The 12,254-nt window shown below is 44.9% G+C and overlaps 1 protein-coding gene across 2 annotated transcripts in view; it reads left to right on the forward strand.

Annotated features, from left to right (window-relative positions):
• Positions 1 to 2,234: 2,234 nt before the first annotated feature.
• YDJC (YdjC chitooligosaccharide deacetylase homolog) overlaps positions 2,235 to 12,254 on the forward strand; it is a 46,974-nt gene continuing 36,954 nt past the window's right edge. For both annotated transcript variants that reach the window (XM_066603513.1, XM_066603512.1), the window contains exons 1-6: positions 2,235 to 2,317; positions 3,656 to 3,841; positions 4,959 to 5,118; positions 8,906 to 9,005; positions 10,054 to 10,231; positions 11,911 to 12,215. In XM_066603513.1, coding sequence (XP_066459610.1) covers positions 3,675 to 3,841; positions 4,959 to 5,118; positions 8,906 to 9,005; positions 10,054 to 10,231; positions 11,911 to 12,215 — 910 coding nt within the window. In that variant the 5' untranslated portion in view covers positions 2,235 to 2,317; positions 3,656 to 3,674. The remainder of the gene's footprint in view (positions 2,318 to 3,655; positions 3,842 to 4,958; positions 5,119 to 8,905; positions 9,006 to 10,053; positions 10,232 to 11,910; positions 12,216 to 12,254) is intronic.

Raw genomic sequence — 12,254 nt, forward strand, 5'->3', positions numbered from 1 at the left:
TTGATATTATGTCTTCATATCTTGATGGACATAGAGTGCACCATTCCTACCTGGGAACCCGACACCTATGGGTGACAGAACCAGGAGATAATGGTGGCTCTGATGTCCAAATGGGGGAATGATAGGGGTCAATCATTATTAATCAATAACCTAACATAAGAAAGATAAGGAAACAGTGTAATGAATGTGACATTAGTTATTTGGTTATATAATGTTATGTATTATATGTAAAACATTCCGGAAGTTGCTAGTAGAATTTGGATACAGAATCATATGTAAAAAGGTATATTCAAGCGTTTATTTGAATATTGATTTTAAAATACTAAATGTATGATTAATTAGATTTTATTCAGTTATCTTACTGAATACCAACTTTGTGCTGACTCCCGAGTAGGTGGCCGAACCAGTTTTGTCTATGTGAAAACTAGAAACAATGTCCCCTCTTTTGATGTGCAAATTGTTGATGGATCTTTAAGATTACATTCTGATTAAGTAGGTAGCCAGCCAGGAGACAAAATTTATTATCACATGTAATTGTTTTATGTATAGTTCAAACAGCTTTGTTGATACCTTTTGTTCAAAAGGCTTTTGATTTACAGCCCTATTGTAATCTGTTGGAATGAGGGTTTGGTCAGCAAAAGTAGAATGAAACTAGGTATTGGAAACGCCTTCTTTCCAACTTGCATATAAACTAGCAATGTACAACAATAAACAGAATTCATTCTGATTTACTAAGTCTGTGTATAGTGGGTCATTATGGTTCTCAACTATGAGTACTCTATATAATATTTCCTCTTAATTTGGATACAGGCAACATTCGCATTTCGGTCTACGTTCCAGACCCCCCACAGGGTATTTTGTCTACACGGAATGGAAAATATCCGCTGCATAACTGTGCTTGTGGAAAGGATTTTAACGTTGTGGGAAAGCAGCGTAAAAGAGGCCTTTTCTGCATGTTTCCACAGCAGTATTTAACATAGAGGTGATATAGAAGCCAAATCCCCAGGAGTTTCCACAAGGATTGGCTGCATTGTGGGTTTTAGTGCAGATCTGCATATAAATTAGCATTGTTCCTCCAGAACTGTAGTTGGGTAAATGAACAAAATTCAAAATTGCACTAAAATTCAAAGCGAAAAAATGCACTAATGGTGCATTTTCTCACTTTGGATTTTAGTGGAATTACAAGAGAAATGCCATGAAATTTGCAACAAACTGCAATTTTATGTCTTGGGGATTTCAGGACAGTTTGTGAACTGCGCTATGGAAATTCCGCAACGTATCTGTCCCGTGGGAACATAGCTTCAGGGACCTTTCACATGGGTGGCATTTAACACATTCCACACTGAAAGTTGCGGTAAATTCCATACCAAAATTTGTGTTGCACCACGTGGATTTTGATGTGGAATGAAAATGGCTTTGGGTGGTCTCACACCTGCGTCAGGGGTTCCACTTTACTGTTCCGTTTGGGGAGCAGAAAAGGGGAATCCCGGCAGCCAAACGGCTCCATCTCAGAGTGGAACCGAACAGCGCTGGATGGAGTCCCTTGACTGTAATGGCGTCCGTTTGGTTTTTGCTCAGTTGTCCAGCTTTTAGCTGCATGCAGGACTTTCTTCTGGTATTGTGAGCCGGATCTGTACAGAACCTCCAACCAGAGCTTCTCACAAAGATGTGAAACTGCCCTTAAGCCCCGCTGCACACGACCGGGTCGGATTCCGGATCCTGCACCAGAATCTGCCCGTGCCCGTCCGGTGACCCCGCGTACCTGTCATTTCTTGTGTGCAGGTGGCCTTTTGTACTGAGGATAGTTCTGCAATTTGAATTGTGAAAGGGCAGAACGACTTCCACCAACTTTAATGCAAGCCATCTGTGCACAGCCTGCACGAAAATGGCGCATGCTGCGATTTTTACTCCGCAAGTGGAAAATTGCAGTCACTGTCTGCTCGTGTGAGTGGACATACGGGTGCTCCATGGGTTTGAATTGGTATGGAATGCTGTCAATCGCCCACTGGGAAGACGATCGCGGATTCCACAATTCAAACCCGGTTGTGTGCAGCCGACCTAATCAGCCTGCAATTTCACATCAAAATCTGCAGTTAGACCTGAAGATGTTAGGTGTGGAATTCCACAATGTCCCGGCGGAACTCTCTGCCCGCGTGGACCGGCCTCATTCCCATCATCTGCTGTCACTGCAGGGCGGGGCCGAGTGACGTCGGTCGCACAGGGGCGGGGCTGCATACAAGTCCTGTCTAGTCGTTGGAGGAAATGAGAGCTTGGAGCAGAGCGGACCGAGCGGCGGGGTCTCCGTAGTGTGCGGGAGGTGAGGAGTGCCGGCAGTTGACCGGCGGCCTAGTAATCCCGTCCTTCTGTAGCTGGCTGTCATTCTCTACATGCCGCTGTATCCCCACCAGCACGTGCCGCCGCCGCAGCTGTGTGACGTCCTAGCAGGTTTCTATAGGGTGCCCCGGCCCCCCACCCAGGGTCACCGTGCTGCCCCGGCCCCCCGGGGAGCCGTTGCAGGATAAAGCACTTTGTAATGAGTTGCGCAGGTTCAGCCTTGGACTTCGCTCCTCGTCCTGCTGCTATCAGCGGGTCAGAGTGCAGCGTGTGCGGCAGTAACCGCCGGGGCTTCTGCCTACGACGATCAGGGAAGACCCCGCGAGGAGGAGTCCTCCACCATCTGCCGGTAATGCGGGGACAGACCGTTGGTTCCTCGGAAGAGCCGGCTGTAGAGACGCTGATGATCTGGCGGATGCTGGATGTTCTCTGCACTTCGTCCTAATACAATACTTCAGCTCCCAGGGGCCTCAGAATAAGGGGGCATTTACAGGGGGGTACCTTATGCCAGTGATCTTGTTTATGCCTGTGTATTCCAGCTTCACGTGTGCCCAAATACATTGTGCATGCACAAAAACACAATCCTTTTTTTTTTTTTTTCTGCATAAGTATGCAGCGAATACACAGGTTTCCTACGTATTTTGCGCGCCCGTTGACTTCACTGTGTTTTTACAGCGCATAATGCGCACCCGGTTATTTAGTGGGTGCTATTAGCTGTATAATATGTGGCACAAATACTCCTGTGCGAACGAGCCCTCAGTACGAGGTTGGTTAATATTTTTCACTGTTAATCTGTTGTAGGGTGTAATCAGTTACCAGAGGAAGCCGATGTGACGTGGGCACAGGGGGTCTGTAAGGTGGGGGCACACTCGCATTAAAAAAAAAGTGTGAAGTTTGCGAAAGAGGGACGTCTCATGTGACCTGCCAATTTGGTCTGCATTTTTTTTTATTGGGGAGAGCGCCAAAAAACACCACTAAAAATGGTTTCTTTTTTTTTTTTTTGCTTTATTATCTTTTTGTATCTCTGTGGTGGCAAAAAGCAAAAAAAACTGCATGTGTGAGAACAGCCCAAAAACATACAAACCATGTGACTTGGGGTAAACTAACCATTTACTGGTTGTCTTCAAGTTATATTTTGTAACTTGGAGAAAAGTTACTTTTAAGTTTAGTATAGTGAATCCACAATAAATTCTGTATTGAGCCATTAAAGTCTATGGAGCTTCCAGGCCCCAACCTACAGCTGTATACGTGTCATATACACAACTCGTAAATGTAAGATGAAATGTTTTAATGTGTGTTCTTCACTTTCTTTTCTTCTCAGTCACCCTGGGCTGCAGACTATGTCTGTGAACACCAGCATTAAACTAGTGGTGACTGGAGATGACTTTGGTTACTGCCCTCGCAGAGATGTTGGCATCGTCGAGTGTTTCAACAGCGGAGCTATTACTAACGTTTCTCTTCTAGTGAATGGCAGCACTGCAGCCTGTGCCGCAAACCTAGCACAGAGGTAAGAGACACGGATACGGTGCAGACGCTTGTCTGAATGTGATGAGAAGGCTTAAAGGATATGACTTGACATCTGCATATATGCAGCTCGTATTCTGCACACAATAAGCATTTGTACCTCCTCACATCACTGTTGGCCATACTTGTATGTTTTACAAAATGTTTGTCAAGCTCTGCGCTCCACACCCATTTAACAATTACTTATCAGACCGTGAACAAACATGATTGGAGGTTTTCCAGAAGTTAGGCATATTTTATGCTGTTTGCTCATATTCCTGAAACCACAATGTGGAAATCTTCCGTCATAGTGGCATATGATGTCCTCCAATCCCAAATATCACGCCAGTTCTGAACATAAGGTATCGTGCATATTAGTGAGGAGTGATTATTGGAATAATTAGCTCAATTTTTTAAAAATAGTTGAGAAATGGGACAATAAGTTCCCAATTCCCATTAAAGTCAAAGGGAGTAAAAATTGGGTACACTAATTTGTCCTGAAAATGCCCCCATATTGCATAGGAATACAGGTGATAGTGGCGCCTCCTCAATGATTGTGGCACTATAGGAGGAGTAACATGAAATCCCCTCCCTTTTTCTTTTCTCCTTCTCTTCCTGCTCTGGAGAAGCTTGGTGGCTCAGTGGTTCGCACTGTTGCTTTGTAGCACTGGGGTTCTAGGTTCACACCTGACTAGGGAAATATCCGCATGAAGTTTGTATGTTCTGTGTTCTTCCTCCCTTCTAAAGAAGAAGAAAAAGTGTGGTGGCTCAGTTATTGGCACTGTTGCCTTGCAGTGCTAAAGTTCTAGGTTCACATCTATCAAAGGATAACATCTGTATGGAGTTCTTCAAAGTTCATGCAGATGTTGTCCTTGATAAGAATTAGGACCTAGGACCCCATTTTGTACAGAGCCATAGTAAGGCTATCATTCAAGTCCATCATGGTATGCTCCACTGACTTGCTCTATAGGGATAATTGAGTTATACAGAGCTCCTCGTCATGCAGCCTGCATGCACTGCTCTGTGCAAGAGGCTCTCAGTTTATTTCTTGTCCTCACGGTTGTGTTCTTCAGAGTGCAAAATGTTGTCACTGCCCAAATCATCTTATTATATTTTTCAAGGTACAATATACCAATTGGTTTGCATGCTAATCTGTCAGAAGGAATCCCAGTATGTAAAGAACTTCGTCAGAACTCAACTCTCATCAATGCTCAAGGAGTCTTTCTTGGGAAAATGGGTATACGAAAAGCTCTTGCTCAAGGACTACTCAGCATGTCAGAGGTGAGTCCATTATTGGATGCAATATCAAACAGACTTTGTAGAACAAAGCATGTATTTAAACGGGTTTTCCAGGACTACACTATCGATCATCTATCCTGAAAATACATCATCAGTACAGATAGTCCCCGACATGCGAACAGGTTCCGTTCCAGGAACCTGTTCGCAAGACGATTTGTTCGCAAGTCGAACAAATGCTTGTATGGAGCGGGATCGCGGGTGGATCCCGCTCCATACAACGTCGGCTGCCGGCTGTTCTTACAGCGGGCATCCGGCGGCAGCAGTTCCAATGAGCCGCGCCACTCGTTGGTACTGTTAACACTTTAATACTGCTCTGACAGCGGTATTTAAAGTGTTAACAGTCCTGACGAGCGGCGCGGCTCGTCGGAACTGCTGCCGCCGGGTGCCCGCTGTAAGAAACAGCTTGCACCCAACGTTCAGGGGGCCCGTACAGCGTCCCACGATGAGCTCGCGGGACGCTCTGTGGTTGCTAGGCAGCCGGGGACCTCCTGAAAGGTCCCAGGGCTGCCTATGCAGAGTGCCTATCAAGCGCATGGCTTGATAGGCGCTCTGCATAGACAGCCCTAGGGCCTTTCAGAAGGCCCCCGGCTGCCTAGCAACTGCGATCTGACCGGACAGGCTTCTATCAGGCTTGATAGAAGCCTGCCCGGTCCCTGCGCAGTATGATGTAATGCCATAGCATTACATCATACTGTGCAGGGCAGATAGTTCGTATCTTGCGAAATTCGTAAGTCGAATGTTCGCAAGTAGGGGACTATCTGTAGTTGATCGGTGGACCCTTGTCAATCAGCTGATTGAAGAGGTCTCTGCACTCAGGTGAGCACTGTGGCTTCTAAGGCATGGGATGTTGCATTCATTAGTCACATGGTCTGAGAACCGCCCAATTCCAGTGCAGATGGAGAGATTCTTAAAGGGGTTGTCTCGCGCCGAAACGTTTTTTTTTTTTTTTTTCCATAGGCCCCCCCCCGTTCGGCGCAGGACAACCCCAAAGGATGTGTTAAAAAAAAAAATTTTATTACTTACCCGAATCCCCGCTCTGCGACGTCTTCCTTCTTCTTCCTTCACCAAGATGGCCGCCGGGATCTTCACCCACGATGCACCGCGGGTCTTCTACCATGGTGCACCGTGGGCTCTGTGCGGTCCATTGCCGATTCCAGCCTCCTGATTGGCTGGAATCGGCACACGTGACGGGGCAGAGCTACGGGGACTAGCTCTCCGGCACGAGCGGCCCCATTCACCAGGAAGAAGACCGCACAGCGCAAGCGCGTCTAAAAAAGCAAGAAGACATCAGAATTAGACGGATCCATGGCGACGGGGACGCTAGCAACGGAGCAGGTAAGTGAATAACTTCTGTATGGCTCATATTTAATGCACGATGTACATTACAAAGTGCATTAATATGGCCATACAGAAGTGCTGAGCCCCACTTGCTGCCGCGAGACAACCCCTTTAACTGTAAAAGCAGTGAGACTATGGAACGCTACCACAAGATGTTGAAGTCTGGTGTCTTTCTTGAGAGAACATTACCATATGGGTATAGTAGATTGCTGGTGATGGCTTATGAATTCCTGGATATATATTTAGTAGCTGAACTGTGTTTTTTTTTGTTTTTTTTTTGTTTGTTTGTTTTTTTCTTTTCACCCTCCACAGATGTTTGTTTTAAACTAGGACTACACGGCTAATTTTGGCTGTGACACAGGTCGCAGGGCTACACTGCATTCTTTGGCTGATTCTTAAAAAAAACAAACAAAAAAACCCCCACTGAATTGTTCATTGAAAGCACATCCGACAATCTAATAATTCGTTCTCCTATCGTTCATTTCATGCAAGCGTAAAATTCATCGTTGGCTCGTTCGGTTTAAATACTGATTGTTTAGTCGTTCTCGCTGTGACATTTGCTTGGGCGAACAATTTTTTTAACTCAATTTAATAGCACCCTCATGCCACTGAAGTCAACATGGACCTTTAATCATGCCCACACAAGCAATCGAATGTTTCGGGGTGACCTTGCATCCTGTCACTGTAGCTCTTGCCTGAAGCAATATTTGTTTTCCTTGTTTTCAAATATAAATGACAAAGAGGTGTCACTGTATTCTTAGGTAAACCATACAAAGCAAGCTTGTATTCAAGTGGATGTGTGTTTGGAGGACTCAGATACAGTTGACATGGTGGAAGTCATGAGTATTGGGCTAATAATCTGAGGCTTTTATCCCAGATGCCTGCCGCTAACAATGCCACTGCACTTGGTTTACTGAGTAAGGGCCCTTTTACACGGGATGACTTGTCGGATGCAGATGCCCAACTGGCTGTCCCAGTGATGGTCATTCCTTTGCTTGTACACAGGAATGCTCATTGCTGAGTCAATGGTGGGGGAGCGGGGCAGGGATTGTTCTGGCCCATCTGCCTGTTTACACAGGTCCATCCATTGTTTGTTCGGTTTCTGCATGCATAGAAACTGAACAATAAGAACAAATTATTGTTTATCGCTTAGTCAGTACATTCATTTTGACTGAACGATTTATCTGCCCATGCTAGGCATCCTTCACACAGCTGTCTGCAGAAACGCAGTGTTTTTCAATGCGTTTTGGCTCAGTTTCAGCACAGCTTAAAATGCAGCCAAGGAAGCTTGGGGAGGAAGGGGGGGGGGAGTAATGCTGACTTCGTTGGCGCTGTCCAGGTTACTCTGAAGCTCCAGACAGGCTGCCGGGCACTTGTCAGCGCTGAGAGAGCATATCTTGCTGGTAACAGGGTTTGAAGGCCCCCCCGCCTCCAGCAAGAGATTGCTCTGATTGGTTCATCAAGCGCTGGCTCAGCCAAATCGGGGCAATCTCTTGCTGGAGGCGGTGATTTTAAATTCCCGTTACTACTTGGATGCTTTGTCAGGGCTGACAAGTAGAGGGAAGCCTGCTCGGAGAATAGTGGGAGGAACCCAGACGGCGCCTGCTAGATGAGTATTGCTTCCCCCCCCCCCCCCCCCATCTAGTGTAGCTAGGGCTGATCTTTGAGTAGGGCTTATATTTCAAGCCCCCTCCCTCCCCTCCGAAAATCAGAGTGTGCTAAACGCTGCTAAAACTGAGGTACCAAGTTGTGCCACGTTGTCAGCAGCGATGAAACTGCGACCAATTCATTTCAATGGGTGACACACAGCTGACAACAGCCAAAGATAGAACATGCATCGCTTTCAAAATGCTACAATTAATCGTTTGTGTGAGCAGCCCCATTGAAATGAATGGGAGTGTTGTAAAGGGTTTAACGCAGTGCTAAACGCTGTACAAAAACGCCTGTGTAAGGGAGGCCTAAAAGGACCGTAAGTGTGCTCTGCAACTCAGTTATTGAACTCCATTTGTATGGTTTTGGCTTCTACCTCCAGTTGGCTGCTAAATGGGCCCCAATTCAGATCCTTATAATAATTATGTTGTATGTAAAATGATGTCTTTTGTGTGATCCTGTAAATGGCCGTGGAAATTAAAAGCGTCTGGGCTAAGTGGCACAACTGTCGATTGAAAAAAAAAACAAAAACAGGAGAGGCCAAGGATAAAACTCGACTTCTCTTTATTAAATGCACAACCAGCACATTACGCTTTTTGGGGACACAGCTCTTTCTTCAGAATAGCCAGATAAAACAAGCTCCTAAGCAAATGAACAACCAGGACACATTCAGGACTAGAGGATGTGATGGGTGACTTGGGTGAACTGTCAGATAGTTGAGCAATGCATTTTATTTAGTAAAATATGACTCCACTTCAGTTTAGCCATGATTATGATGCAGGTCCGGCAAGAATTGAGTGCTCAGGTCAAGCTGTTTCATGAGTTGACTGGACTGAACCCCCAACACATGGATGGACATCAGCATGTTCATGTCTTGCCAGGTAAGTGGTTTTAAAACTGCAAGATAAACATGTTTACAACCTTGACAGATTAGTGCAATGTAATGCCTGACCTGAAGGCTATGATGGGATGCACTGTAGCAATGCACACTGGGGGCAGCCAAATACCCTAAAGTCTACAGCAGGGGACAGCCAAATACCCTAAAGTCTACAGCAGGGGACAGCCAAATACCCTAAAGTCTACAGCAGGGGACAGCCAAATACCCTAAAGTCTACAGTAGTAACTTTTGTTGGCAATTACTTTAGGCATCTTGGATGTGTAATGTGTACATCTGTATATAGTACACAGCCAAGACTTGTACAGATACTAACTTTCAAACCCAAGAATACACACTGTACACAAGTATATACCATATGTAACCTTGACTACTTTCTTTTAGAAGTTTATTTGGTATAATAATTATTGTTCCCTAACAGAATTCTAGGTACGCAAAGATGGTGTAGAAATGAGCTTGTGTTCATACATGCAGTGTAAAATAGTGTGGAAAAACAGCCTTAAAGCAACACACACCTCAGTTATCTGGTCCTGCTATTATTGGTGGTTTCAGACAACTAAAGTGTAATTTGTATGAGGAACCTTATGGCTCATTTACACAAGATGAGCTGTCAGACAAACTATGCCCAGCAGCTCGTCCAAAGGATACTCTCTCCTGTGCTGTTACACAGCTACCGGCATGGAAGCGGAGCGGGCCGGTGAGCATTGAGAATCATTCACTTCTCGTTGAGTGTTCACCTTCCCTATTATTACTTATTATATATGGCTTATTCAAGCCGCCTATGCTATTCTATCTGAGGGGCAGCATTAGGTAGAGGTGGGATGCTGTGCGCGGGAATGAGTGACAGCCCTCCTTGTTTACATAGTAGTAGAACTGCATAGAAAATACTTTGGAGCCAAATTGTCAAAAAAGTCCCCTCTATCCTCTTCTTCCCCGGATAGGTCTGCTTAAAAGATATGTAGCAGGTGCTTTAAGACCACATAATTTACTTTAACACTGAGCAGCCTAGTGTATGATCATTTGCTTTTAAATAGGCATCAGGGAGGAGTTTGTCCAAGTGCTGAGTGAACAAGGTATTCCTTACACGCGGGTTCCGGTAGAAGTAGGACTGTCCAGATGTAGCTGGATCAAGGAGGAACTAATGGACTTTTACAGAAGTGTGGAGCAAGATGCATTAAACAGTGTGGAAATCTTCAGAAGCCATGGGATTCGGTGAGTCTTAATTAAACATAGGAGAGTAGGTGTGGTGAACCCTAAATATATTCGCCCATAATATGAATACCATGCTTTTCTGTAAATAAAACTTATAAAGCATGTATGTTAAAACAACAGTTTGTTGTGTTTCAATTCCTTATCGTTTTTAAAGGGAACTTGTCACCACCAATGAACACCATAAACTAAGTTATGGTGCTCGTAGGCCTGCCTCCGAGGTGTGGGCGTGTGTGACACACACACACACACACACACACACACACACACACTCTTTCTTATTTTATTTTTTATTCTACAGTTTCTGTGCTGTCACCAATGGAAATTGACACTAGAGGACTTATCTCCACAGCTATGCGTACACGCTCCCTTTAAAGAAGTGTATGTGAACATAGCTTGTAGAGATGAGTCTGCTGTACGCTCGGGTGCACACTCTATTCTCTATGGGAATGTGTCTGTACTCACCAACTTCCACTAATCTGGCCTACGAGCACCATAACTTTTAGTTTATCATGTGCATGGGTGGTGATAGGTTCCTTTTTTAAGATGTATATTTGCTTGCTGTTGGTGAATGAGAATACTCTGAGCTAGCCGGCCTGGACTCTAGACAGCTACATTGTAGCAAACAGATTCGTGCTGCTGCTAAGGTCACTCTCGCACATGCACTAGGCAAAAAGCCACGATTGCGGTGTTTTGCCATGATTTTACTTTTGTTTTCAGTGGCAGCGGGTTTTGCCGCACCCCATCATTGTGATGGGTGATGAGGTGCGCTAAATGCGGGAAAAAATAGAGAAGACAGCACTTAAAAATAGCAGTGCTGGAAAGCGCTGCGATGGAGCACGTCTGCGAGGCCCTAGTGAAATCAATGGGAGCGTTACACCACAATTACTGTGGCATTCAAAATGCTGCATTAAAAAAAAACGAATGTGTGAGAGTGACCTAAGGCTGCTTTCATATCTGTGGTGGGGATTCCATTTTCCTCCTTTGTTTGGTCAGGGAGGTTCCCCTTTTCTGCTTCCTGAACTAGTCATTCTTGTGACAGAACCGAACGGCGCCAAACAAAACTGTTGACTTTAATGGGGTCTGTTTTGGTTTCAGCTCAGCTGCTTGGCATTTTACCAGGGATAAAAAGCACTGCTTGCAGCGCTATTTCTTCCGGTATCTTGTGCCAGATCTGCGATGGAACCTCTGACCGGAGGTTCCAGCACAGATGTGAACCTGGCCTTATGTACTTGGCTCAAAGAGCATTGCCTACATTGGATACAATTGTGTCCACCTCTCCACTAAGAGCAAGACTAGGAGCATACAGGTAGCCTCTGAATATAAACCAAGTGTTATTTCACTGACGGCAAATGAATCTTGAAAATAGTGAGAAACTGAATTTGTAAATTGTGTAAATTTTTTTTTTTCATTTACTGGAATCTAGAAAATCTCTTGTTAATGGCAGTTATGTAAGCGAAACACTATGACTAATAGCATGCACTAAGAACAGTAATGACCCGTTATTACAGTGAGCTGTAGATGGAGCCTACAAAGCTTGAGATTACGTAAATGATTGCTTAATAGTTTGTTTGCACTTGCTGTTGGTGGTGGTTTCTTCCCCCCCCCCCCCCCCCCTTGAACTTTTGTATTTTCCAAAATGTGTTTCTTTTTGTTTTTTTTTTTTTTCTTTTTATATACAGGTGGCCTGATGTATACATTGGTCTAAGTACCATGGGGGAGAACATGACAATAAAGAATATTCAGCATGCCCTCGATTACAGCATTCAGGCTTTCCACAACAGCTTAACACAACAAAGCACATTGCACAATCCAACATCCCACGCCAACATCGGTATCGAACTAATGGCCCACCCAGGCTACCCCAGTGTGGTATCGGAAGGGGGCTGCGGACAAGGTCCTGACGACTTCTCTCAGTCTTGGGAAAGACTACATGAAATGAAAATTCTTAAAGACCCATTACTACATATCTATTACCGTGAAAGAGGTATACACTTGTGTGCCTTTAGAGACCTTTGATAGAGGC

Source organism: Eleutherodactylus coqui, chromosome 5 (assembly GCF_035609145.1).
Source record: "Eleutherodactylus coqui strain aEleCoq1 chromosome 5, aEleCoq1.hap1, whole genome shotgun sequence".
NCBI lineage: Eukaryota > Metazoa > Chordata > Amphibia > Anura > Eleutherodactylidae > Eleutherodactylus > Eleutherodactylus coqui.